General features: G+C 45.4%; 2 protein-coding genes across 2 annotated transcripts in view; both read right to left on the bottom strand.

Annotated features, from left to right (window-relative positions):
* reep3b (receptor accessory protein 3b) overlaps positions 1-25,074 on the bottom strand; it is a 269,693-nt gene that overhangs the window by 26,776 nt on the left and 217,843 nt on the right. The window lies entirely within an intron of this gene.
* Positions 4,162-5,822, bottom strand: LOC130538871 (uncharacterized). The gene has a single exon (XM_057056839.1). It carries the CDS (start codon positions 5,814-5,816, stop codon positions 4,509-4,511), a length of 1,308 nt encoding a protein of 435 aa, XP_056912819.1. The 5' UTR covers positions 5,817-5,822; the 3' UTR covers positions 4,162-4,508.

The raw sequence follows: 25,074 nt of genomic DNA on the forward strand, positions 1-25,074 counted from the left end.
ACTATAGTATCAGAATGAAAGATGTGTTCCGGAAGAATAGTGGAATTCCGTATGCAGAAGAACCAGAAGGTCCCTACCAACAGCAGTTAAAGCAAGCTATACATGGGGGATCAAAACCAGAAATAAAAGCCTGGGTAGAGAGACAGTTGATTTTGGAATCTGTCCCCTAAACCACTATGAACAACATGCCATGCATGCTGAAAGACAATGTCAAAAGAGTAAGAATCAATTGACAGGCATGTTTTTCAATGCCAACCCTGTCCCAAGCCGAGGTCGGGGGCATGGGCGAGGCTGAGGCGGAAGGGGAGGAGGAGGCAATTCCCGTGAAAATGATCGGTGTCATCATTGTAAAAATTATGGACACTAGGAACGTGACTGCAGAAAGAAACAACGTGACCAGACATACAATAGAGGACAGCAGCAAGGTTCTAATCCACTTCAGCAATGACTAGAACCGAGAGATTCTTTCCCTGATGGACACCCCCTAAAGGGATCAATAAAGTACTCTTGAATCTTGAATCTTGAGATGTCACAAAAATTAAAACAAATCAGGGCACAAAAATTGACCAATTTGAAAAAGATGACTAAGATGTTTTAGATTTAGAAACCATCTTCCTGTTTGCTGAAGGCAAACCAGAAACACAACTGACCGTGTTAGGCAATTCTTTAACATTCCTAGTAGACAGGGTGCAGGTAAATCAGTAATTAGAGATCCAATAGCCCTGAAGCCAACCTCTACACAGATTTTTGTGAGATCAGCAAAAGGTCTCGTAACCAAAGAAAAAATGTCAGCCCCTGTAGATGTTTGTGACCCTGTAAGTGGAATCACACTTAAAGCCCCTTTTGTGATCTCCACCACATGTCCCATAAATCTATTAGGAAGAGATCTTATCTCTCGGCTCCAGTTAATGATTCGCACCACAGCCGAAGGGATGTGGTCTGTAGATAGAATGGTTAATCTGTGGGTAAGAGAAGGAGAGACGTACAGTAAATACTGGTCTCTCAACATTCCTGAAAAGCAGCCCCCTCCATTCTCTGACCCAATCACTATGATATATGGTAAAGCTCTGTCATACTTACAGCCTGAAGCCCAGCTCCACAATCAAGCTGACTTGCATGTAACCATGCACGTGGAGCGCACAGGTGAATTCTGTAAATCAGACTCACAAGGCACACTAAGATATGCAGAGCAGTTTGCTAAACTTAAAGATTCACAAATGGTTGTAATTATGCATATATATGTGTGTGGTCAGACGGCTGTCTGTACGGCAGGAAGCCTTTCCGCTGAAGCAGCAGCGCTATTCAAAGTGTCAGGCTCTGTACCACATGTTTCTATTGCTAAACCGCTTAAGAAAAGATGGCAAGACTTGGGATGTGACGCAAAACACTGGAGCAGCCTGCCCTATAAGCCTAAGGGTGAGGTTGATTTTAATGATCAGTTCCAGGTGTGGCGTATTCCCCTTAAGACGTGGTTGCTGACTCATCCAGCAACGCACCTCACAGACCAGAGTTCATGAGAAGAAAACCTCTTCCTCACGCAGGAGGAAGAGGAGAAGCTGAAAGAGCTGCGAATGTAGGTCTTATAAAAGGAGCAGAACCTGTAAAAATAATCCCTAAATCAGATTATAGACCATTCCAGAGACAATATCCCCTTAAGACTGACGCACAGGAGGGTACTGTTCCGATATTTAATGCACTGCTTGAAGCAGGAGTCATCAGAGAGTGTCCTGAATCTCCTGTAAATACACCCTTATTTCCAGTAAGGAAGGCATCACCATCTACCGGCTGGCAGATGGTGCAAGACCTGCAAGCTGTAAACGCTGCAGTGGTCCCTAGGTCTCCCTTAGTCGCAGATCCACACTCTCTGCTGAACGACTTAACGTCAGTGGTACACGGTGATAGATGTATCCAATGCATTTTTCTCTGTACCAGTACATCAAAATCAAATCAAAATCAAATCAATCTTTATTTATATAGCATCTTATACAATCAAAATTGTTTCAAGGCGCTTTCCAGAAACCCAGGGCCTAACCCCAGACAAGCAACAGTGGCAAGAAAAAACTCCCCTTTAACAGGAAGAAACTTTGAGCAGGACCAGGCTCATGTAGGGGGACCCTCCTGCTGATGGCCGGCTGGGTAGAGAGAGAGGAGAGGAGAGGAGAGGAGAGGAGAGGAGAGGAGAGGAGAGGAGAGGAGAGGAGAGGAGAGGAGAGGAGAGGAGAAGGAGAGAAGAAGGAGAGGAGAGCAGTTGTGGCAGCGTCTGAGGCAGTAAAAGCCTCCGCAGGTGCGGTGCTATATCACGAGCTAACTTTGCTAGTTCCACATGCAGTGTCAATACTGCTGCTACAAAGTAAGATAGCGTTCCTGTCGCCCGCACGTCATCTTTCCTGCATGGCCGTATTGCTGCCTCAGCCGAATCTGACGATTTGTCGCTGCACGACCCTAAACCCAGCAACGCTGCTACCCACCGCAGAAGAGGGACACCAGCACAACTGTCTGGATGAGGTCTCCACCACGGTCCTGCCGCGACCAGATCTCAGTGATGTCACGTTGACTACAGGACAGACACTCTTTGTGGATGGATCATCAAGAAAGGATGACTGTGGACGTACTAGAACTGCCTATGCAGTAGTCACGGCAACTGAGGTGGTGGAGGCGAAATCACTTCCCTCCTCCTATTCTGCTCAAGCGGCAGAACTCGTCGCACTCACACGTGCCTGTGAACTAAGTAAAGGACAGGACTGTTACCATCTACACAGATAGTCAATATGCATTTTCCACGCTGTTTGTGTTTGCTCAACAATGGAATTTGAGAGGGATGAAAACGTTGACCGGCAAACTGGTCATGCATGCAGAACTGTTAAAAAAATTATTGGCTGCAGTACAGCAGCCACGCAAAATAGCTGTATGTAAATGCACTGCACACACGAACAACACAGACGCAGTCTCACAAGGCAATGGCTTTGCTGACAAAGCCGCAAAGGCTGCAGCAAATAACAACACACTTCTTGATAATGATGAGGAATAATTTACCTTAGAATCTGTGGACGACATTCTAAAAGAAGGGCAACAAAGTGCTCTAGGAAAGAAAAAATCCATGTGGAAGAAGCGAGGAGCCAAATTGGATGATAAAGGACTGTTAACCTTAGGCTATAAAACAATCCTCCCCCGGAATATGCATAAATGGACAGCACTAGTGAGCCATGGGCCATGCCATGTCTCAACAGGAGGGATGGTACAGATGGTTAATGAACATTATTACACTATAGGATTTCACACATGTTCAAAACATTTTTGTTCACAATGTGCTATTTGTGTAAATCACAGCCCATAGGGAGCCCTTAAGGCCCCTGCAGGCACTACACCATTACCAAATCATCCATTTCACACAGTTTTTCTAGATTTTATCCAACTAACACCATGTGAAGGTAAACAATATTGTCTAATAGTGTTAGATGGATTTATTAGATGGGTAGAAATTTTCCCCACGGCAAAAGCAGATGCACTAACAGTGGCAAAAGTCCTGTGTAGAGAGATCATTCCCAGGTTTGGCATTCTGAAGGTCATCTGGAGCGACAATGGAAGCCATTTTGTAAATGAGGTAGTGACAACTGTAGGAGTAACTTTGGAAATTGATTTGAAGAATCACTGTGCATACCACCCTCAGAGTGCAGGGTTAGTTGAAAGAGTCAACGGTACTATTAAGAATAGACTAAAGAAGTGTATGGACGAGACAGGAAAGAACTGGATGTTTTGTCTCGACCTGGTGAAATTATGGATGCACATAACACCACACAAGAAAACAGGCATCACACCTTTTGAAGCATTATATGGGCGGCCTTATTGCCTACCATACTTTGCAACAACAAATGGGTTAGAACATGTTGAGGAAACAATAGCAGATTATCTAAAAAAGGTGTTACTCAACCGATGTGTGAATGCTGTAAATGTTCTGCCTAGTCCTGTTTCTCCCACAGATTCCACCCCCCAGGAACCCATTCAACCGGGCGACTACGTGTGGGTGAAGAAGTTTGTGCGAAAGAGGTGGAACACGCCTAGGTGGGAGGGTCCTTATCAAGTACAGCTGGCCACAAGGACTGCAGTTCGAGTGGACGGGAAACTGTCGTAGATACACCTTTCCCATTGTAAGAGACAGAAAATTCTTCCAGGCAAAGGCGAGGGAGCAGTGGCGGACTGTCCGTAAACGGCTCACGGCCTGTATAGGCCCAGCAACGGCTGAACCCCGTCGGAACCTGTGAAGGAGAGCTAAAAGGAAATGAAGTCGCTCTTCCTGATTGTGGTGAGTGCTGTGACGGCGGGACTCATGAGAATGAACCGGTATGTCGTGTTTCTGGAGGATCCTCCTAAACTTCTCTGAGACTCCAGACAGGTAGGGGATGGAAACGCTGCGGCGTTTGTTTCTCTCCTCCTCTCCTTTGCTGAGGTCTCGCTTTCTTGAGGTCCTGGTGAAGGCCCAGTCTGGGTAGCCACATGTTTTGAGAGCTGTCTTAATGTGGTCCTGTTCCTTCTTTCTGCTTGTGGGTGGTGTCTATGGCGCTGGCGGTGGGGATGCACGTGAAGAGTGACGTGACATCATAAGATACCATAGTCTCTTCTGGAAGTAGTGTGAGTCCACTGACTTTTTGAGCAAAGTCTTGGGAGTTTTTGATGTGGTGTGGGGTGTTGCCAACCATGGGCGACAAGATGGAGGCCAAGTATTTGGAAATGTTGTAGGTTACAGAATTGATGCTGCTTACTATGGGTCTGAGAGGGGTCCCTGGTTTGTGGATCTTGGGCAATCCATAAATGCAAGGGATGGTTTCTCCTGGATATAGACGGTAGTATTGTGGCCTGTCAATGGCTTTATCCTTTTCCAGTTTCTGTAGTAAGTCTACCACCTTCTTCTTGTATGAGCTGGCGGGGTCTCGCTTGAGTTTCTCATATGTAGCGGTATCTGTCAGGAGACTGAGTATTTTGGTGTCATAGTCAGTGGTATTGAGTACGACCGTGCACCTACCTTTGTCAGCTGGTAAGATGGTGATGTTCTTGTCCTTGGCTAAGGATGCAATGGCTCTTTTTTCCTCATTCGTGATATTGGAGGTGGGAGGTTTTGCACTAGCAAGAGCAGCTGTTACCTTGAGTCTAATCTGTTCTGCTTCCGGGAGTTTGTTGTTTCTGATGGCAGTCTCAGTGGCTGTGACGAGTTCGACAGTCGGTACCTCTTCAGGGGTGACTGAAAAATTCAAACCTTTGGACAGCACTTCCTCCTCGGTTTGTGTGAGCTCCCTGTCTGATAGGTTTTTTACCCATTTCTCCCGTTGTGAGTCCGACAGGGATGTGTCATGGTTGGAGAAGGGGTTGGTTCCGCTGGGGTTGTGTTTTGCCAGTAGGGTGGTGAATTTTCGGATCTGTCGTTCCTTGGTCCTGGTGTGTTGGGTGTACTGAGTCCTGGAAACAAGTTCGGCTATTTCTTCCATTACTTCAGAGGGGAGCAGTAGGTGTAGTTCCTCCCTTCTTTCGTCTAACTTAGCTTCCAGGGTGTTTATGGTAAAGTGGATTTGTCTGATCCTTTCATTGAGTAAGCGTTTTTCCGTCATGTGAAGAATTACCTGGGCTCTGTGTCCTTTTACTGTTGATCTGATGCGTAGACAGGTGGGAGTCATCTTCTGCTGTCGACATCTGAGGTTGTAGCGGAGGTGGTTCTTAAAGTCCGCTAACTTCTTGGCTGTTTTCTCAAGCTCTCGCACCAACCGAAGGGTATCTTTCCCAAAATGTGATGCAAGATGTCTGTGTAAATTCTCAGTCATCCAGGTCATTGTATCCAAGGTAGTTTTCTCTGTCAACTGGACTGGGTTTCTTCTCTTGAAGACGTTTCGCCTTCTATCCAGAAGGCTTCTTCAGTTCTGAAATCGCTGGGGAGAGAGCTTGAAAATATATAGCCCCTGTGGACCATTAGCATGCTAATGATCTGGGTGGTCACCTGAGAGTCGTTAGCAGGGTCGTTCGTCGGGTCGTTCACCTAGTTTCTGTTGAGGTGTCTCCCCTTTGTCTGCTGGATCACATGGTGATGAGTCACTGGGTCTCCTGGAATGGTGTGAATGTTTGTTTTGTTGTTGGAAGGAGTGGAGGACTGCATTGTATGTGGGGACAAAGGGGAGACACCTCAACAGAAACTAGGTGAACGACCCGACGAACGACCCTGCTAACGACTCTCAGGTGACCACCCAGATCATTAGCATGCTAATGGTCCACAGGGGCTATATATTTTCAAGCTCTCTCCCCAGCGATTTCAGAACTGAAGAAGCCTTCTGGATAGAAGGCGAAACGTCTTCAAGAGAAGAAACCCAGTCCAGTTGACAGAGAAAACCACCTTGGATGGGAAAAGTAGTTAGGAGACAAAGAGTCGTGAGGTCCTGTTTGACATAAATCTTGTTTGCACCAATAAAAGAGGCGAGCAAGCAGCAGACAAGCAGAGTTGACAGAGGAAGCTTGAACTGCTGCTCAGCTCTCCCTTGCAAGGACTCCAGCGTGGTTTGTCTGAGTCTTAACATAAGAGTAAAGAACAGCGCGGGTGACAAACTTCACCCTCACAGTACTTATACAAGCCGCACCGGATTTTAAGCCGCAGGTATCCCACATAGTAATATGAAAAATTAGATCGAAAACATTCAGTACCTGTATATGTTTTTATTACCATAAGAGATGAGTCACTGACAAGTGACAGACCTGTAAGAAACAACAGCCACTCTTTTCAATTGTATGTTTATACAGAGACCTCAAATCCAAATTTTATCACGTCAGGACTTTTTAACTTTTCTTTTAATTTAATCCGCTTAGCAACATAAACAAATATATTGTACCGGTAAATGCTTTTTTTTTTTTCAAACGGTGTCTGTAATGCAGCTACCTTGAAATATACGTTTGTATCAGCTACACACAAATTACGTTGTTTATGCTTTTTTACTCAAACAATGAACAATCTAAAAAACCCCAATGGCCCACCTCTAAAATCTTCTATTTTCATCGCAGTGGCGATTGCTTTTGCCTTCCATCTGATTTGTACAGCGGAAACACCGCGGCCGCCTGCTCTCTGTGTGTTCACCCAGTCTTCCAGAACATTTTCAAGCTCGGGCCACCTGCGATGTTTACGTCTAAAAGCTTTTGTTGTCTTTTTGCTTTGGATCAGTTCTTCATGCTGGCATCTCCACCTTCTCGCCATTGATTACCGTAATGTATGCCAAGATTACGCGCGGCAGCTCGATTTCCTTCTTCAACCGCTAGAGTGATCGCTTTTAACTTAAAAGTCGCATCATATGCTTTTCTTCTAGTATTTTCCTTGTTGATGAGGGTTAGTAAAAATGACTGAATCACAATAGTTGTGATAGTGCGCCACGAAAAAAACCATAAATAAGCCGCACCGTAGAATAAGCCGCAGTGTTTAAAGTGTAGAAAAAAAGTAGCGGCTTATAGTCTGGAAATTACGGTATATGTTTATGTGCTGCATACTGGGCAAAGATTCCTTCAGGGGGTTGGAGGAGTCGATGGGCAACAGCTGGCGTTGCAGGCAGACGCACCTGTCAGCAATTTCCATCAGGCCACCTATTTAAGGAGGGAGCTGTTATGGAAAGTCAAGGAGGCCTGGACCCAGATGCAGAGTAGAAGGTACGGCTCTTTATTGATAACAAAAAGGTGCAATACGAAGGAATCACTCAAAGTAGCAACGGAAACAACTCTAGCAAAGTAACAACAGAAAATCTACAAACTAAAAATCACCATAAAGGGAAAAAAACGTCGAGAAAAAGTACAAACGAAAACGCAGTTACGAGGCACTGGAACAAACTCACACGCTGGAAGTAAACACGGAAAACAGGAGGCGAAAAACTGGAGATCACAGAGGGTGGGAGCTAGACGCTGTGGCGAAACAACAATCCGGCACCGGAGGCAAAGAGAGGGGAGTTTAAGTAGCCGCCGAATTAAGGTAATGCGCTGCAGGTGCGCCAGAGGCTCAGCGCTCATCAGAGTTCGGCCTGCCCCTGCCTGCCGATCCTGCAGGTGGGGGAGGAGGCGAGAAACCCGAGCCACAACAGGAGCGCCTGCCTACCAGGGTCGGAGTATTTTGGTGTTTTTGGTGTCTTGTCTTTGGTGCTTTTCCTTGCTTGTATGAGGTCTCCATGCCATCCTGCTGGACTTGGGAAATGTGCAGAACCCGACTCCTGTGTTGGCTCCGCGCTGGAGCTTTCTGTGTGTCCCGGAAGTTTGAACTAGTGCTTCCCTGCAGTCCAGGAGGACTGCCGTTTTTGTGTTGGTTAAATTAAACCTATTTTTGGACTTTTTATCACTGCGTTCTTGCCTGCTTTTGGGTCCTGTTAAAACCCAAACCTTAACAGAATACTCCGACCAGTATGGACCTGGTGGATCAAGACGCAGAGAGCCTCAGCGAAGGCTGCTGGGTCAGCAAGACCAGCGCCTCACGGATATTTGGACATCGCTCCAGACTCTCAATGTGAGTGTAACGGACCTGCTCACTTCAGGACGGGCGGAGCAGGGTCCAGAGAGCTGATCCTCACCTGGCTACCGCCGCACCGTGAGAGCCCCACATACCTATCCCGGAGCGGTATTCTGGTGAGGCTGGCATGTGTGCCAGTTTTTTGCTTCAGTGCTCCCTAGTTTTCAACCTCCAGCCCCTCACCTACCCCAGCAACAGGGCGAAGATCGCCTTCGTCGTTAATCTTCTCTCTGGGAAAGTGGCACAATGGGCCACGGCAGTCTTGGAAAACCAGACACCCGCTTCTTCCAGTTTCCCGGCCTTCACAGCTGAATTAAAGCGGGTGTTCGACCACCCTGTCCAGAGTGGAGAGGCGGCCTCCCAGATCCTGTCTGTGCACGCTCCTCTGGGGGCCAGGAATCTGTCTCTGCACAATTTTTGGTGGACTCCGGCGCAGATGACTACTTCGTCAGCTGGGACTTGGTGTTAGGTTCAAACAACCTGAAACACGAGAAACACAAATGAGGCAAAGACAACAGTTTAGAATTTTACTTGCAAGGAGAACGGAGAGATGTGCTCAGTTACAGATCTCCAACACGTTCTGACGCACACCTCCCGCCATCCTTCTTTTATTGGAATTAGGAGGTTCCTAGTTACAGAAGTCAAATGTGTCTAAGGGAGGGGGAAAACACAAGATAGCAGGTCTCAAACAGAGCAAGAGACTGTAAATCATAATGGTGAGATTATACGTAGGCCTTCACTGATTTGATTAGCTTAGCTCACAAACAGCACATTCTTCTATATCAGACAGATTAAGAGAACATCTCCTGTGTCATGCTCTGCAGCTCTGTCTCCAGTCAATGCCACTTCTCCAACAGCCGCCGCATTTCTGTCGCCCTTGATCAGAGAAGTTCGAGTTGACATATCAAGCATCATGAACATTAAGCATTAGCAAATAATAAGAAACATTAAGTAATGAGAGACAATATAACAAGAATAAGGAATATAACAAGGCAAAAGCAAATAAGAGATAACTTTAACATAATGGATCTAACACTTGGCCATGCAAGCCCGCATCCCATTCAAGACTCTGCCCGAGCCAAGACCCGTCCTTGGCCTCAACGGGGAAGTCCTGGCAATAGTGACGCGCCAGACCCAACCCCTCACCCTCATTGTCTCCGGGAACCATTGGGAGCAGATCCGCCTGCTCCTCATCCTGGCATCTTCTTCCCCAGGGGTTCTCGGGTCTTCTTGGCTGGCTTGCCACAACCTCCAGATCGATTGGTCGACCAGGAGAGTGAGTTGAAGTGTGCCCTGTTGGGCCAACTGCCTTCGCTCTGCACTCACCCCCACGTCTGGTGGTTCAGACTCTGCCAGGAGAGCTAAGGAGGTGGGACATTCCCCCGTGTGGTGTGGCCAGGTGGTCCAGGTGCCCGGGGTCGGTGATGCGCTCTGCCGCGGGAGGAGAGCCGCTGCAGTTTTCCTGGAGGCCGTATCCTGGCAAGTGAAGGAGAGTCCCAGCGACCCAGCAATCAGTTCCGGATCCAGGTGGGGTCCCATCGAACCAGCTGTTCTTCCCCGAGGACAAGGTGGCGGTGCCCTCGGTGCAGACCGACGTACGCCGGTGTAGGAGGGAGAGGAAGCGGGTCCGCGCTGCACTCCTGAGGGCCTCCCAGCGCTCTCCAGGGCAGGCCAATCGGCACCGGACTCCAGCCCCGTCCTATCATCTGCCTACCAGGGTCGGAGTATTTTGGTGTTTTTGGTGTCTTGTCTTTGGTGCGTTTCCTTGCTCGTTTGTGCAGAACTCAACTCCTGTGTTGGCTCCGAGCTGGAGCTCTCTGTGTGCCCTGGAAATTTGAACCTGTTGTGAATTTTCTTCTGGTGGTAGCCAAGATGTGCTGATGAGGAAGGAATCTTCGCAGACACCGACTTGGTTATCATAGATGTTTATTGGAGAGAACAGTCAGGTATCAATCGGACGCTGCAGCATGCCCGAGGGAGGTTTTGCGGTCCCGCTGGTGAAGAACTCCGAAGTGTTTACATCGATAGCTCCTTCTTATACAGTCAAGTAAACACATTCTTCTCTGATGACCTCATGATACACAATATAGAAAACCCAATGGCATAGAGTTCAGTTAGTACCAAAAATGGTTATAGTAGAAAGGCTTCATGCTACACATCCTCATATGGAGAACAACCAGGAGCCTACGGGCTCCAGCATCACCTCTTAGCAGCTTCTCTTAGCAATAACACTTCCATTGCAATCTTAAAATAAGGCAGAAGTCACAGGACACATGTGGAGCATAGCCTGCCACCAGGCTGGCTGCTAAACACGTTGCGGCCTTACAGAAGTAAAGGCATGCACAGAATAGATACACAGGCTTCAGATACTACACCGGCCTGGAGGGTTACCGGGGCCCCATCCTGGAGCCAGGCCTGGGGCTGGGGCTCGATGGCGAGCACCTGCTTTCGGGTCCTGTTAAAACCCAAACCTTTACAGACACAGCTTCCAGTGAAGAGACACCAGAGCAACATACACAGTCAGGGAAAGCTGAAGAGAAGCGGGAACAGCCATCAGTGCCGCTGTGGCACTACAAATCACCCCTGTACAAAAGAAACCAGAACCGCCATAAGGGCAGTATGTGCTAAGACTGGCATCTGCAAGAGGAGAAGCGTTAGAAGAGCTGAGTGGAAAGATGACAGGAAAGTTCAGAGTATCCTTTGGAAAAGACACAGACAACAAATACAGAGCCAGCCAGTATGCAGCAGAAACTCAGGAAGGAAAACAGAAATCCTACAATACATTCATTACTCTGCCCGGTGGAAGTATATGTCCAACCCCAGAGTCTGAGTTAGATCGAAGAGAGTACAGGAAAGTAGAGCAATGAGGCCTGCTCAATGGAACTAAGAGGAAATGTTTGGCCTGAAAGAACAGCAGCTGGAGAAACGACAAGAGGAAGAGCGAGAAGTAGCAACCAGCGCCGGGAAAAACTGCCAAGCGCAGCCACCCCCACAAACCCCGGCAGTGTGTAGTACACTTATGCAACTAGACATACTACATTGCATGAATAGTATAATGGAAAAATAAAATGTTTACAGATTCTGGATGAAGAATTGAAGGAGCTGAAAGAAAGGCCAAGGGAACCCATCCCACAGCCATTAACAATGCAGCTGTCAGCAAAAGATGTCAGCATAAGAGAGGGTCAGATGATGAAGATGATGTGCAGTGCCAGCTAAACTGCTTTGGAGACACCCTGCAAGCTATGTTTAAAAAACAAAACAAGGAAGCAAAAGAACTTTGGCATCAAAACAGAACTGAGTAGGAGGAGAAAGGATAGAGAGGCATAGAAGGAGTGCCCATGAGCCATTTGAGGGAGACCGGATGATACTCTGAAGTGGAAGAGGGCTCCATCAGTCGTATGGACCATCTGTATGATGTCGTCGTGAGACAACATGTCCTTAGGTGTTGTTAGAGTTGAAACAGAGCAACCCAGCAAAACCCTGGATGAATCAACAAAAGACACAGACACAGGTGGCCTTGCAAGGGAGAACGAGCAGCAGTTCACTCTGGAACACCCTGCTGCTCCTCTGCAAACCTCCTTCCTTTATTCACATCAGCTCGTTATCTTTTTGGAATTTCACCTTCTCCCTAGATGCTTTTAAGGTTTCAGATAACAACCTCACAGTAAATCTGTAAATGAAAAACACTCTGATTCTTCTTCATCTACTTAGGTGCTAAACATACAAATGCATTTAAACGATAACAATAGAATAATTATCCTCACATTTCCCTCCTGTTTATCATTAAATGCATCTAGATTCTCATTATCCATAATACATCTTTTCACTTTTATGAACTTTAAATGTATTACTTCATTTTCCTAGACAATACATTTCTTACACTCAGAATTCAATGTGGGTGCAACTTAAGACATTTCAAACAGTTCTTTGACATTATGCAGTGCATTAGCCCAATCTTCTTGTGAATCCACTTCTTCTCCTTCGCCCAGTAGGTCATTCTTCCATCTGCAGCAAAGCTCTAGTAACAGCCGAACCCACAAGCCGATCAATGCAACCCCCGAACAAGAGATACTACACAACAAGCTAATATGGCTAATACTATCAGTACTATCCTGATTACTGCCCCTATCTTGAGCAGCAGTTCCCTCCATCTTAAAATCATACTCGTAAACCAGTCTAATGGGGGACTGCCGTCGTCAATCATTGCCTTCTGTAATTTGGTCAAATTCTTCAGTGCACCATCTATCAAGTGGCCATTGCATCATTTTGTGGGATAAATGTGCAACAGTAATCTCCTACATCACGCAAATTCCTCCTCTAGATGCTGTCAATAGATTCTATTGCCCTATTCCCCCAGTTCCCTCCTGTCCCTCTGTCTCAGTAATTTTCCACTCTCTTACAGCAGCTACATTCCGGTCGTCCTTGAACAGAGAGATGCGAGCTCACATCAAGCATCATGAACATTAAGCATTAACAAATAATAAGAAACGTTAAGTAATGAGAAACAATATAACAAGAATAAAGAATATAACAAGGTAAAATCAAATAAGAGATAACTTTATTATAATGATTTTAACATTTCCCTCCTGTTTATCACATATTTGCTTCAAATTCTCATAGTCATTAACATGCCGTATTTTCACAACCATAAGGCGCACCGTATTATAGGGCGCACCTTCAATTAACGACCTATTTTAGAACTATTTTCATACACAGGGCACACTGTGTTATAATGTGGATAGCATAGAAACTGCGTAGTGCCTGTGGTTTCATGACGCATTCACTAGATCGAGCTGCGCTAAAAGGAATGTCAATAAAACAGTCAGATAAGTCAGTCAAACTTTATTAATAGAATACAAACTGGCGTTCTCACAACTCCATTCACTCCCAAAATGAATAAACAGCTGTTTTATTATTTTTCCCGAGTGACGTAGTGTTTTCGCGTAACACAGTTTGTTTAATAACAGCGAGTTATAACAGGCAGTGCAACATTTTTATCACAAGTGGATAGTTGAGTTTAATAAATCTTCGATTTAGTGCAACATTTTTATCACGTAGTACCGTTGCGGTAAATCAAACGTTAGTGCAAACACAATATACGGTAACTCGAACTCTCGAAGTAGTGCAAAGCAATAGCAATAGCAATATAACAATAGCAATATAACAACGTTGTTCAAACGATAATGTCCATATTCACAGTATGACCAGCCTTGTTAAGTTGTAAACACACAAAAGAAACATGTAAAGCTCACTTTATCAGTTCATTCCTCATCCAGGAATCCCTCGAATTCTTCTTCTTCGGTGTCCGAATTGAAAAGTTGTGCGAATACGGCGTCCAACATGGCCGGCTCCGTCTCGTCAAAGTCGTCATCAGGGTCAGTGTCGCTGGTGTTGTCTGGCATTTCAGTGACAATCCCTGCCTTCCTGAAAGCTCAGACCACGGTCGAGACTGATGTATCAGCCCAGGCATTTACGATCCACTGGCAGATAGTAGCGTATGCTTAATGATTTTGTTCACGGGATAGGGGCCAATATACCTGGGAGTGAGTTTTGTGGACTCCGTCTAGAGGGGGAGGTCACGGGATGAGAGCCACACCTGCTGGCCCACCTGGTAGTCGGGAGCAGGTGCTCGGCGGCGGTCCGCCAGACGTCGATTGCGCTCCGCCGTCCTTCCCAGTGCGGCCCGGGCCTCCCGCCACACCTGTCTGATCCGGCAGAACTGGGCGCAGGCAGAGGGTACTGCCGCGTCGGTTTCCTGGCTAGGGAACAATGGAGGTTGGTAACCATGGTTAACCATAAACGGTGACAGGCAGGTAGCTGAGCTGACGAGGGACTTGTGGCCGTATTCTACCCAGGGCAGGTGTGAGGCCCAGGAGGCAGGAGGCCACACAGCGCAGAGAGGACTCCAAACTCTGGTTCGCTCGTTCTGACTGCCCGTTGGACTGAGGATGGTAACCTGAAGAGAGGCTGGAGGTGGTTCCCAGGGCCCGGCAGAATGCTTTTCACACCTATGAGGTGAACTGGGGTCCACGGTCTGATACGATATCCTGAGGGATTCTATTTAGTCGGAATACATGTTGTACCAGGAGCTTTGCCGTCTTCAAGGCAGTGGAAAGTTTAGGGAGGGGAACAAAATGTACCCCCATGGAAAAGCGATCGACTACTGTCAATACGGTATCGTTACCTTCAGAGGGGGGCAGACCGGTAATGAAGTCCAAAGCGATGTGGGACCAGGGACAAGGGGGAATGGGTAAAGGCTGCAGGAGTCCTGCGGGGGGCCTGTGAGAGGACTTGCTGCGCGTGCACACTGTGCACGTGGCGACAAAGGTCTGGACGTCCGCAGCCATGGATGGCCACCAGAAGCGCTGCGGGATGAGGGCCAGTGGACTCCTGGATGGCAGGCTATCCGGGAGGTGTGCCCCCATGAGGGCACTGATGACCGGGCGGACTGTGGGACAAACAGCCAACCCGGCGGGCATTCATCGGGGATCAACTGTCCCTGGAGAGCCTCCTGTACTTCCGCCTCAACCTGCCAGTGGACCTAACCCAACACACACTCCAGGTCCAGGATGGTCTCCTTGGAGGGCTCCCTCTCCTTCAAGGAGAACTGGCGGGAGAGTGTGTCCGGCTTCGTGTTCCGTGAGCCGGGGTGGTAGGTGATGTTAAAGCGGAACCTGCCTAGGAACAAGCCCCAGCGGGCCTGACGCAAGCTCAGGCGGCGGGTGGTGCGCAGGTAGGCGAGGTTTTTGTGGTCCACACGATGAAAGGTTGAGTCCCTCCCTCCAGCCAGTGCCTCCACTCCTGCAGAGCCAGGACCACTGCCAGAGTTACCTTGTCGTAGGTCTAGTAGCTGGTTTACAGCCTGCCTTCCCCTTACCGGGTGATCAAAAACCCGTTTCATCTCCACTATGAATCTGGGGTAGTCGTTCATTAGCTCCTGATGTTGTGTGGAGATAGCTATGGACTGTCCGGTGAGTAAACTCATCATGAAGGCTACTTTAGCTTGCGGGGTGGAATAAGTGAGAGGTTGCTGAGCGAACACTAACTGGCACTGGTGCAGAAACTGGGAGCATGTCCCTAAATCTCCCAAGTACCTGGCTGGTATGGGGATATAGGTCTCTCGTGGCTGTGGAGCTGGGTTGATCGGCGGGCTGTCAGCTGGACGCGACTCTGTATTTGGGGTGCGGCGGGGAAGTCGTTCATCCAGACTCGCCAGCTGTCCACTGAGTTGGGAGACGCCTGCCGTGATTCGCTGCATGTGCTCCAATAGTTGACGCAGAGCCGACTCCACCTGGTTCACTCGTGCCACTTGCGCAGAAAGTGTCTGCTTCCACAGGTCTGACTCTGCTGGGTCCATGTTGGCCGGATTGTTCTGTTACGGAACAGTTAAGGAGGCCAGGACCCAGACTGCAAACAAAAAGGTTCTTTATTGACACAATGTCCGAGACGATCAAACAAAGTAACAACAAAAACTCAGAGAAAGTAACAATGCAAAGGCAAATGAAAAATCACCATCGAAATGGGAAAAAAACGTCGGGGAAAGAACCAACTGAAAAAAGGTGACTAAGCACTGGAAAAAAGCGTTGTTTTTACCAAAGATGCTAGGTCTGCTAAGGCTGGTGAAAATAATTGTCACGGTTGTGCTTGCATTTGATGGCAGACACACCTTTGGTGCTATCGAAGGAATACTGCTGTTGTCACATTGGTCCTTTAGGTTGTTATTTACGCTTCGCTTGTCATGACGTATTTTGGTAATGTTCAATCTTAGACTTGGGGGTTTCCAGAGGTACCATACAAATAAAAACATGCATATGAAGAAAAGACACACTCCCCAACATTTAATTGTGCACAAAGGTCTTGTGGTGCAATTTCCTAATGGACTGAAACTGAACTGCTGTATTCCACACCAAGGTGTGAAGGGACAAATGCTGATGAGTCCGACACCCTCTCCAGAACAGGGGGTGTGGGCAGACTTTTATTGGGGAGAACTTGAGCCAGAGACCTCACCTGGTGTCGGTGTTGTGGCATTGTTTCAGAGCTGGAGGCCCTGGTTGTCGATGCTAAGTCCTTTTGCCCTGCCAATTGATCCCTATCATGTCACCCTATTTTATGACCGTGAGAATAATGAGGTGTATCAGGATGCGTTTAGAGAAAAGTTACAGGGAAATTTTTGGATGATTACATCACTGTGTTTGTTTGTTGGACCTGAGGGTGTGGCTGCGCAGGTTGACCTTACTGCTGAAGAAAATGAGTAGTATGAGATGGCTGAGGAAACGTGTCCCCACGTTACCCTTGCCACCCATGCTGAACTTCACCTTGGTCCTATGATAAAAAGGTTAAAGAGTGTCACAGATTGGACCTCAACTCAGATTCCTGGCTTGTTATATTCTCTTTCAGAAAAGAGTTACAAGATAATGCACGCAACCACTAATTTAGTAATTTTACAACATCAACAAATTCAGAGGTTTCATGGGAGAGAAAAGACTGATCATCCAGACAGTGCAAAAATTTTAAATTCACTTCCAGAAACCTTGTGGTCCTCGGGCCCGACAGATGTGGGCCTTTGTCCCACTATTGACCCTGTGCCATTCAGAGTCTCAGATGACACCCCTATCTGGCAGAGTCAATATAAACACAGACCACCTGCTGAGGAAGGCATTCAGGAAACAATAGAAGGGCTGTTAACCTCTGGGGTTCTTGAGCATTCCACTTCAGCATGGAATACTCCTATTTTGCCAGTTGAAAAGCAGGAAAAAGGGAAATATAGGAATGGTTCATGATTTGAGACGTATTAATTCTATTGTGACAACACCCACAGTGCCAGTTCCCAACCCATATACTGCGATATCAGCTTTGTCTCCCTCCCATAAATGGTTCACATGTATTGACCTGGCTAATGCATTTTTCGGTCTCCCACTTGACCCTGCTGTGCGTTTCATTTACATATAAAGGCAGACAATTACTATATACACGTTTGCCACAGGGATTCATTTTATCCTCTGGTATCTTCAATCAGACGCTACGAAAGTTGTTAGAGGACCTCATCCTACCAGAAGGGGTGGTCTTGATTCAATATGTTGACGATATTTTACTAGCGGCTACATCAGCTGAGTTTTGTTTGCAGGCAACACAGACACTCCTTAAACATTTGTGGGAAAAGGGCTTTTAAGTCTATAGAAAGAAGCTTAAGTGTTGTCGTCTCTCTGTGACGTTTCTAGGTAGGGTAGTTTCTGCCCAGGGTACAGGTGTATCACCAGCTCACAAATCCTCTATTCTTGAACATCCTAAACCAGAGACTGTGAAGGCAATGTTGTCATTCTGGGTCTTGCGGGCTATAGTAGACATTTTATTCCTGCATATTCAGAACAGACTACGCCCCTACGTGCAATGGTGAATGAACAGGGAATGCATAATTTGACAGCTCGGTTAACATGGACAACTGAGGGAGAGAAAGCATTCATTGCCCTTAAACAGGCACTCACCACAGCTGCACATTTGGCAGTTCCAGATTATAAAGATCCTTTCTTTTTGGATGTTTCTGAAGGAGAACATACAGTAAATGGTGTTCTCTTTCAAAAAAAAGGGGGTGACAGGAAAGTATTAATGTATCCAAGTATAATACTGGACCCCATTGAAAACAGACAGCCACCATGTGTAAGGCATGTAGCAGGGGTAGCAAAACTTTTACAAAAAACAGCACATTTAGTGATGGGTCATGCTTTGATAGTTCTTACAACACATAGTGTGATATCACTGGTTAGCTCAGCAGCATTCACCATGACCTCACTTAGACAGACCAGGATGGACAAGATTTTAACTGCACCACACATAACATACGCACATAAAGGGATCAATATGGCAGATGGTATGGGAGAGGGTGAACCACACAGATGTGAGGAGAAAGTGAAGAAAGATGAAAAAATCAGAGTAGATCTTAAGGCGGAGCCGTTAAAGGATCCAGATGAAATACTATTCACAGACGGCTGTTGTTTCAGACACCCACAGGAGGGGCTGAAAGCTGCCTATGCAATAGTTTGAAAATTAGAAGAGGATTTTGAGGAAGTGGAAACAGGAAAGATAACAGGTAAAGAGTCAGCACAACTTGCAGAAGTGAAGGCAGTTATTAGAGCGTTAGAAATATCAAAGGGAAAGAAAGTCACTATTTATACAGATTCAGCATATGTAGTGGGAGCTATCCAGTTAGAACTTTATCAATGGTTACGGGCAGGGTTTAACACAGCATCAGGCTCTCCTATAAAACATGAAGCAGAGATGAGGCAATTGGCACGGGCACTCATGGAACCAGCAGAGGTTGCAGTTGTAAAGTGCAAAGGTCACAGCAAGGAGAACTCTTTAAAGGGAAAAGGTAATGAGGCGGCAGATCAGGCAGCAAAGAAGGCAGCAGGTTATAAACCAAGTTACAATTTGTTGTTGGTAGAGAAAACAGTTCAGGAAATTTCACCAAGATATGACAGGGAAAGACTTAGTTGTGATCAAGAAGAAGCTTCTCCACAGGAAACAGTTTGGAAGGAAAAGGGGGGGAAGTGAAAGTTGAAGGAATCTGGCGGGTCCCAGACGGCAGACCTAACACATTGGTGGCATCCATTCTTGCCAGCCATTGTAGAAAATTATATCAGAGAATGTTCAATATGCACACACTTTAATGTAAAATCAACAATTCGACCACATGAGGGAAAGTTTCCAGTTGCCCCTATGGCAGGGCAAAAATTAATGATAAAATCTATCATTAATCACTGACATGAGAGTTAATGGGTTCCGATACCTCTTGGTGGCGGTGGACGCATACACTGGCTGGCCAGAGGCGGTTCCCGTAGAAGCAGAAGATGCAAAAAGTGTTATTAAATTTTTGATTAATTCGACACATGGTTTCCCCAAACAAATTAGGTCTGATAATGGAACTCATTTTAAGAATAAAGATTTACAATCCATAGGCCAGCCCAGCACTTTTATGAAATATAAATCTTATTTTGTTCAACTAAAAACAACTCTCAGTTTTCTCCCAACAGGGAACCTCTGTAACCGCAGTCAGTAAGGATCCAGGAATTCCACTCACAGCTGAGTGGGTTCTTCTGAGAGTCGTCAAGCAAAGTGGTCAGAGCCCAGGTGGACTGGTCCCTTTGAAGTTGCAGAGCGAACATCACATGTTAACCCTAACCCTAACTCTGGTATCACTGGAATCAATGTACCCCAGCAGGTAATTCACAGAGAACGCTTGGACAGATCCAGGAACGTCTAAAGAAGACGGTACCATGATTAAACTTTGATTATTCTTGATTACATCAAAGGGAGCGGTCAATGAATTGTTAGTATTGGCCTAGCTTAGGCTAGGTCACAAGGGGGATTGAAGAGAATTGTCTTTATCTTGTTATGATGTGTTCTACCATATGTTCCTGTCTTCTCTTAGAAGTACTTGAGTCTACATGGTAGACTCATTAGCAAATGTAATAAAGATCAGAGACATTCCTTTGACAGGATTGTTGTTTAGACCATTGTAATCTCAGGAGCCAGTCAAGCGGGAGGTGTTAAACACCCATTATAAAACAGGACATCAGGGTGGGGTTGATAAGCTTATTTGCATGAAGAATGTGAACTTTGATCTGGCCACCTGGGAAGATAATGGAGAAGAAGGACTGTACCAACACCAAATGGGACTGGAAGAAGAGGACGAGGTCATCCAAGCAGTGGAACTGGATTGGACTGTATGAGCATTGATAATTTGCATCTGTGTTTCTATAAAAGACTGGGCCAAGGAATAGTTAGGTTGTCAGACTTCATGCCCTGGCAATTGACTCTGTTAATGTAGGGTTATGAATTGGCCCGGAGCTCTGTAATATTTGTATCTTGAATTGGTTCTATTGTTAAATACATTTTGAAATTGGCATTATTCTTCTTGAAGTCTTCATTCAAAGAACATGCGGCAGTGACACAGGTATTGTGATCCAACAATGTGAAACCTGTTTAATTGTGCGTTGTGCTAAACAGTTCGACAGTGGTGATGGTGTTTACGACAATGTTGTGGCAATAAATCATCTGTATCAGAAGAACTGTGGTCCGTGCTTCTCTGACGGCAGTGATAAGGATCATATGAAAACTAATGTTGCAATCACATTTTGACTTTATTGACTTTTGCTCGTCAAGGAAATGTCAGTTTGGGCATGGATACACTTTTTTTCCCCAAAACAGAAGTGATTGCAACATGATCATATTAAAACTAATGTTGCAATCACATTTTGACTTTATTGATGTTTGCTCGTTGAGGAAACGTGAGTTTGGGACTGGATGGACTGTTTTATTTATTTAAAGTGAATGCAACGTGATCATATGAAAACTAATGTTGCAATCACATTTTGACTTTATTGACATTTACTTGTTGAGGACACATCAGTTTGGTCATGGATGCACCTAGCAGTTTTAAGTAAGTAGTCCATGGTAAGTAAGGTAATGGTGTAAGTATGCAGCCCCCCGTGTCCCGACTTTACGGCAGTACAGCGAGTGAGGTGGTTCAGAGCGTCAGAACCTTAAATGTGACCCAGTCTTCAATGGGGTTCAGCCTCACACATACAACACATTTTGCATTACATGCGTTATTAGTAAGAGATCCAATCTTCAAAACTACATTGTCCCTCAGCTTAAACATAGAGACTGAGATGTAGATTGACATGTCCTAGATTCATACCTAGTTTTCCTTTCCTTTTTTTTTTACACTATAATAAAAAATGGCATTTTGGAATATTTTAAAAACAAGTGGCTACCATATTGTAGGATAAAGTGAGACACACAGAGAGGGTGCATCTTTGGCGGACCATCCTTAGTTGAGAGTGTCTTGTGGTAAGTATTCGAAACATTGTGAGATTTGCGGGCTAACACAAAGCCCTTGGACCCTTGGAGTGCAGCAAGCTGGTCACACCCGGAACGAGGTACGGATAGACTAATCCATCAAAGAACCTAGCACAAATTTCGAATGAACCTAGAATTAACTTGAAGAAATAGAGAGCCCAGTGTGTTTTAGAGAAAAATTAACAACATGATCTGATAAAATGCCAAACCACAGAGTCCAGTTATATGTAGCATGCTTCGTAACACACGTCAAAAACGTCACGATTGGCTGGTAGCCAATGTAGACAGGAGTCTCATGCAGAGTTTTAGGCCTATCTGCACAGGCTTAGTTGTAAAGAGTAAAGGGCCTTCTGCTGTGTGCAAAAGTTCTCCTTATGAGACGATTGAGAATTATCATAAGTGATGGAAGAATCGCAACTGAGCTATATGAAGTAAAGCATGGTGTTTGGTTTGTCATATTTGCAAGTTTGAAGAAAGCATAAGTTAAGTTTAAAGAAAGAAGTCAGTTTGCCCTATTTGTTTTACGTTTGGATGAAGTAAGGAGTAATTATTAATTATATCCACAATTACCACTCCCCTGGATGGGAAGCCTGCATAGGTGGACTACTATTGTTATGCTAACCTGTGTGAACAGCTGTATGAGCTTCGTCAGAGATACCGCCCTCAGAGAAGGGGCCTGCTTGGTCTGAGTGAAGGGTTAAATCAGAACCCTATAGATACTGCCCTCTAAAGTACTAAAATACAGGAGGGGTCTGCACGGGTAAGTGTGAGTGCATGCGTCGTTTAACCACAACTATTGCGTCGGCAATATTGTATATAGTGTAAATAAACTGTGCAGTTAGCTGATTAAGTGGTGAATTACCGTTAGTAGTAAAGCCCTGTGTGTGCGAGTGGTTGCCTGAGTGTCTGGGGCTGTCTGCATGAGCGCACAGGGAGTGAACATGCAAATACTGAGGAGAGAGAGGAGTGAGCCTGAAGAGCGATCACACGTAATGGGGCCCACTGTGCCTAAATGTAAGGTGTATGTGTGAATATAAAGTGTATTCAGTTTAAACAACTTATTGATAAAAAATGCCTACAAATCCTTGATAAAGAATAGACCCTCGTCCGATCTAGATGTGCTCCACAAAGGTTCTTAATGGTATAGTGGCATAGCACGTAATACCAGGTGGGGAGTGTGCTGCTCCTTTTAAGAGTTACATTATGGCAGGACGAGGAACGACTCGGACAGAGCAGATCGTTTGGACGTCTTTATTCTGAATCCACCAGACGATACTAAATGACGCGTTGAACAGTGCATCAAATAAAGGGCTAACCACGCCCATCACCCCATGCATCACCTGGGTGTGAGATACACCCCTATGTGTCTGCCACAACCGTAGTTTTCCTGTAGCGAGCAAAGAAAAACCTGATGCAAGCTGTATTCTCTTGTCATCATTCACCTTTGTTTTGTTGGATCCCTAAAAAAGCACTTGTCTGTAAGTGATGCTTGCCTTTTTTTTTTAATCGATAACTATAATCGATAATGTGACCGCAGCATGAGTTTTCAAGTGATCATGTTGCATTCACCTCTGTTTTGAAAAAAATGTGTCTCCTTACCAAAAGTGATGGTTTCCCCACGAGAACACGTCAAAAACGTCATAATGTGACCGCAGCATGACTTTTCAGATGATCATGTTGCATTCACCTCTGTTTTGAGAAACTTGTGTCTCCTGACCAAAAGTGATGGTTTCCCCACGAGAAGACGTCAAAAACGTCATAATGTGACCGCATTATCACTTTTCAGGTGATCATGTTGCATTCACCTCTGTTTTGAAAAAAAATGTGTCTCCTTACCAAAAGTGATGGTTTCCCCACGAGAACACGTCAAAAACGTCATTATGTGACCGCAGCATGACTTTTCAAATGATCATGTTGCATTTACCTCTGTTTTGAAAAAAATGTGTCTCCTGACCAAAAGTGATGGTTTCCCGACGAGAATACCTCAAAAACGTCATAATGTGACCGCAGCATGAGTTTTTAGATAATCATGTTGCATTCACCTGCGTTTTCAGGTGATCATTTTGCATTCACCTCTGTTTTGAAAAAATGTGTCTCCTTACCAAAAGTGATGGTTTCCCCACGAGAACACGTCAAAAACGTCATAATGTGACCGCAGCATGACTTTTCAGATGATCATGTTGCATTCACCTCTGTTTTGAGAAACTTGTGTCTCCTGACCAAAAGTGATGGTTTCCCCACGAGAAGACGTCAAAAACGTCATAATGTGACCGCATTATCACTTTTCAGGTGATCATGTTGCATTCACCTCTGTTTTGAAAAAAAATGTGTCTCCTTACCAAAAGTGATGGTTTCCCCACGAGAACACGTCAAAAACGTCATTATGTGACCGCAGCATGACTTTTCAAATGATCATGTTGCATTTACCTCTGTTTTGAAAAAAATGTGTCTCCTGACCAAAAGTGATGGTTTCCCGACGAGAATACCTCAAAAACGTCATAATGTGACCGCAGCATGAGTTTTTAGATAATCATGTTGCATTCACCTGCGTTTTCAGGTGATCATTTTGCATTCACCTCTGTTTTGAAAAAAATGTGTCTCCTTACCAAAAGTGATGGTTTCCCCACCAGAAGACATCAAAAACGTCATAATGTGACCGCAGCATGAGTTTTCAGGTGCTCATGTTGCATTCACCTCTGTTTTGAAAAAAATGTATCTCCTGACCAAAAGTGATGGTTTCCCCACGAGCAGACGTCAAAAACGTCATAATGTGACCGCAGCATGAATTTTCAGATGATCATGTTGCGTTCACCTCTGTTTTGAGAAACTTGTGTCTCCTGACCAAAAGTGATGGTTTCCCCACGAGCAGACGTCAAAAACGTCATAATGTGACCGCAGCATGAGTTTTCAAATGATCATGTTGCATTTACCTCTGTTTTGAAAAAAATGTGTCTCCTGACCAAAAGTGATGGTTTCCCGATGAGAATACCTCAAAAACGTCATAATGTGACCGCAGCATGAGTTTTTAGATAATCATGTTGCATTCACCTGCGTTTTCAGGTGATCATTTTGCATTCACCTCTGTTTTGAAAAAAAATGTGTCTCCTTACCAAAAGTGATGGTTTCCCCACGAGAAGACATCAAAAACGTCATAATGTGACCGCAGCATGAGTTTTCAGGTGCTCATGTTGCATTCACCTCTGTTTTGAAAAAAATGTATCTCCTGACCACCAAAAGTGATGGTTTCCCCACGAGCAGACGTCAAAAACGTCATAATGTGACCGCAGCATGAGTTTTCAGATGATCATGTTGCGTTCACCTCTGTTTTGAGAAACTTGTGTCTCCTTACCAAAAGTGATGGTTTCCCCACGAGAACACGTCAAAAACGTCATTATGTGACCGCAGCATGACTTTTCAAATGATCATGTTGCATTTACCTCTGTTTTGAAAAAAATGTGTCTCCTGACCAAAAGTGATGGTTTCCCGACGAGAATACCTCAAAAACGTCATAATGTGACCGCAGCATGAGTTTTTAGATAATCATGTTGCATTCACCTGCGTTTTCAGGTGATCATGTTGCATTCACCTCTGTTCTGAAAAAAATGTATCTCCTGACCAAAAGTGATGGTTTCCCCACGAGCAGACGTTAAAAACGTCATAATGTGACCGCAGCATGAGTTATCAGGTGATCATGTTGCGTTCAACTCTGT

The sequence above is a fragment of the Takifugu flavidus genome, chromosome 1 (assembly GCF_003711565.1).
Source record: "Takifugu flavidus isolate HTHZ2018 chromosome 1, ASM371156v2, whole genome shotgun sequence".
NCBI lineage: Eukaryota > Metazoa > Chordata > Actinopteri > Tetraodontiformes > Tetraodontidae > Takifugu > Takifugu flavidus.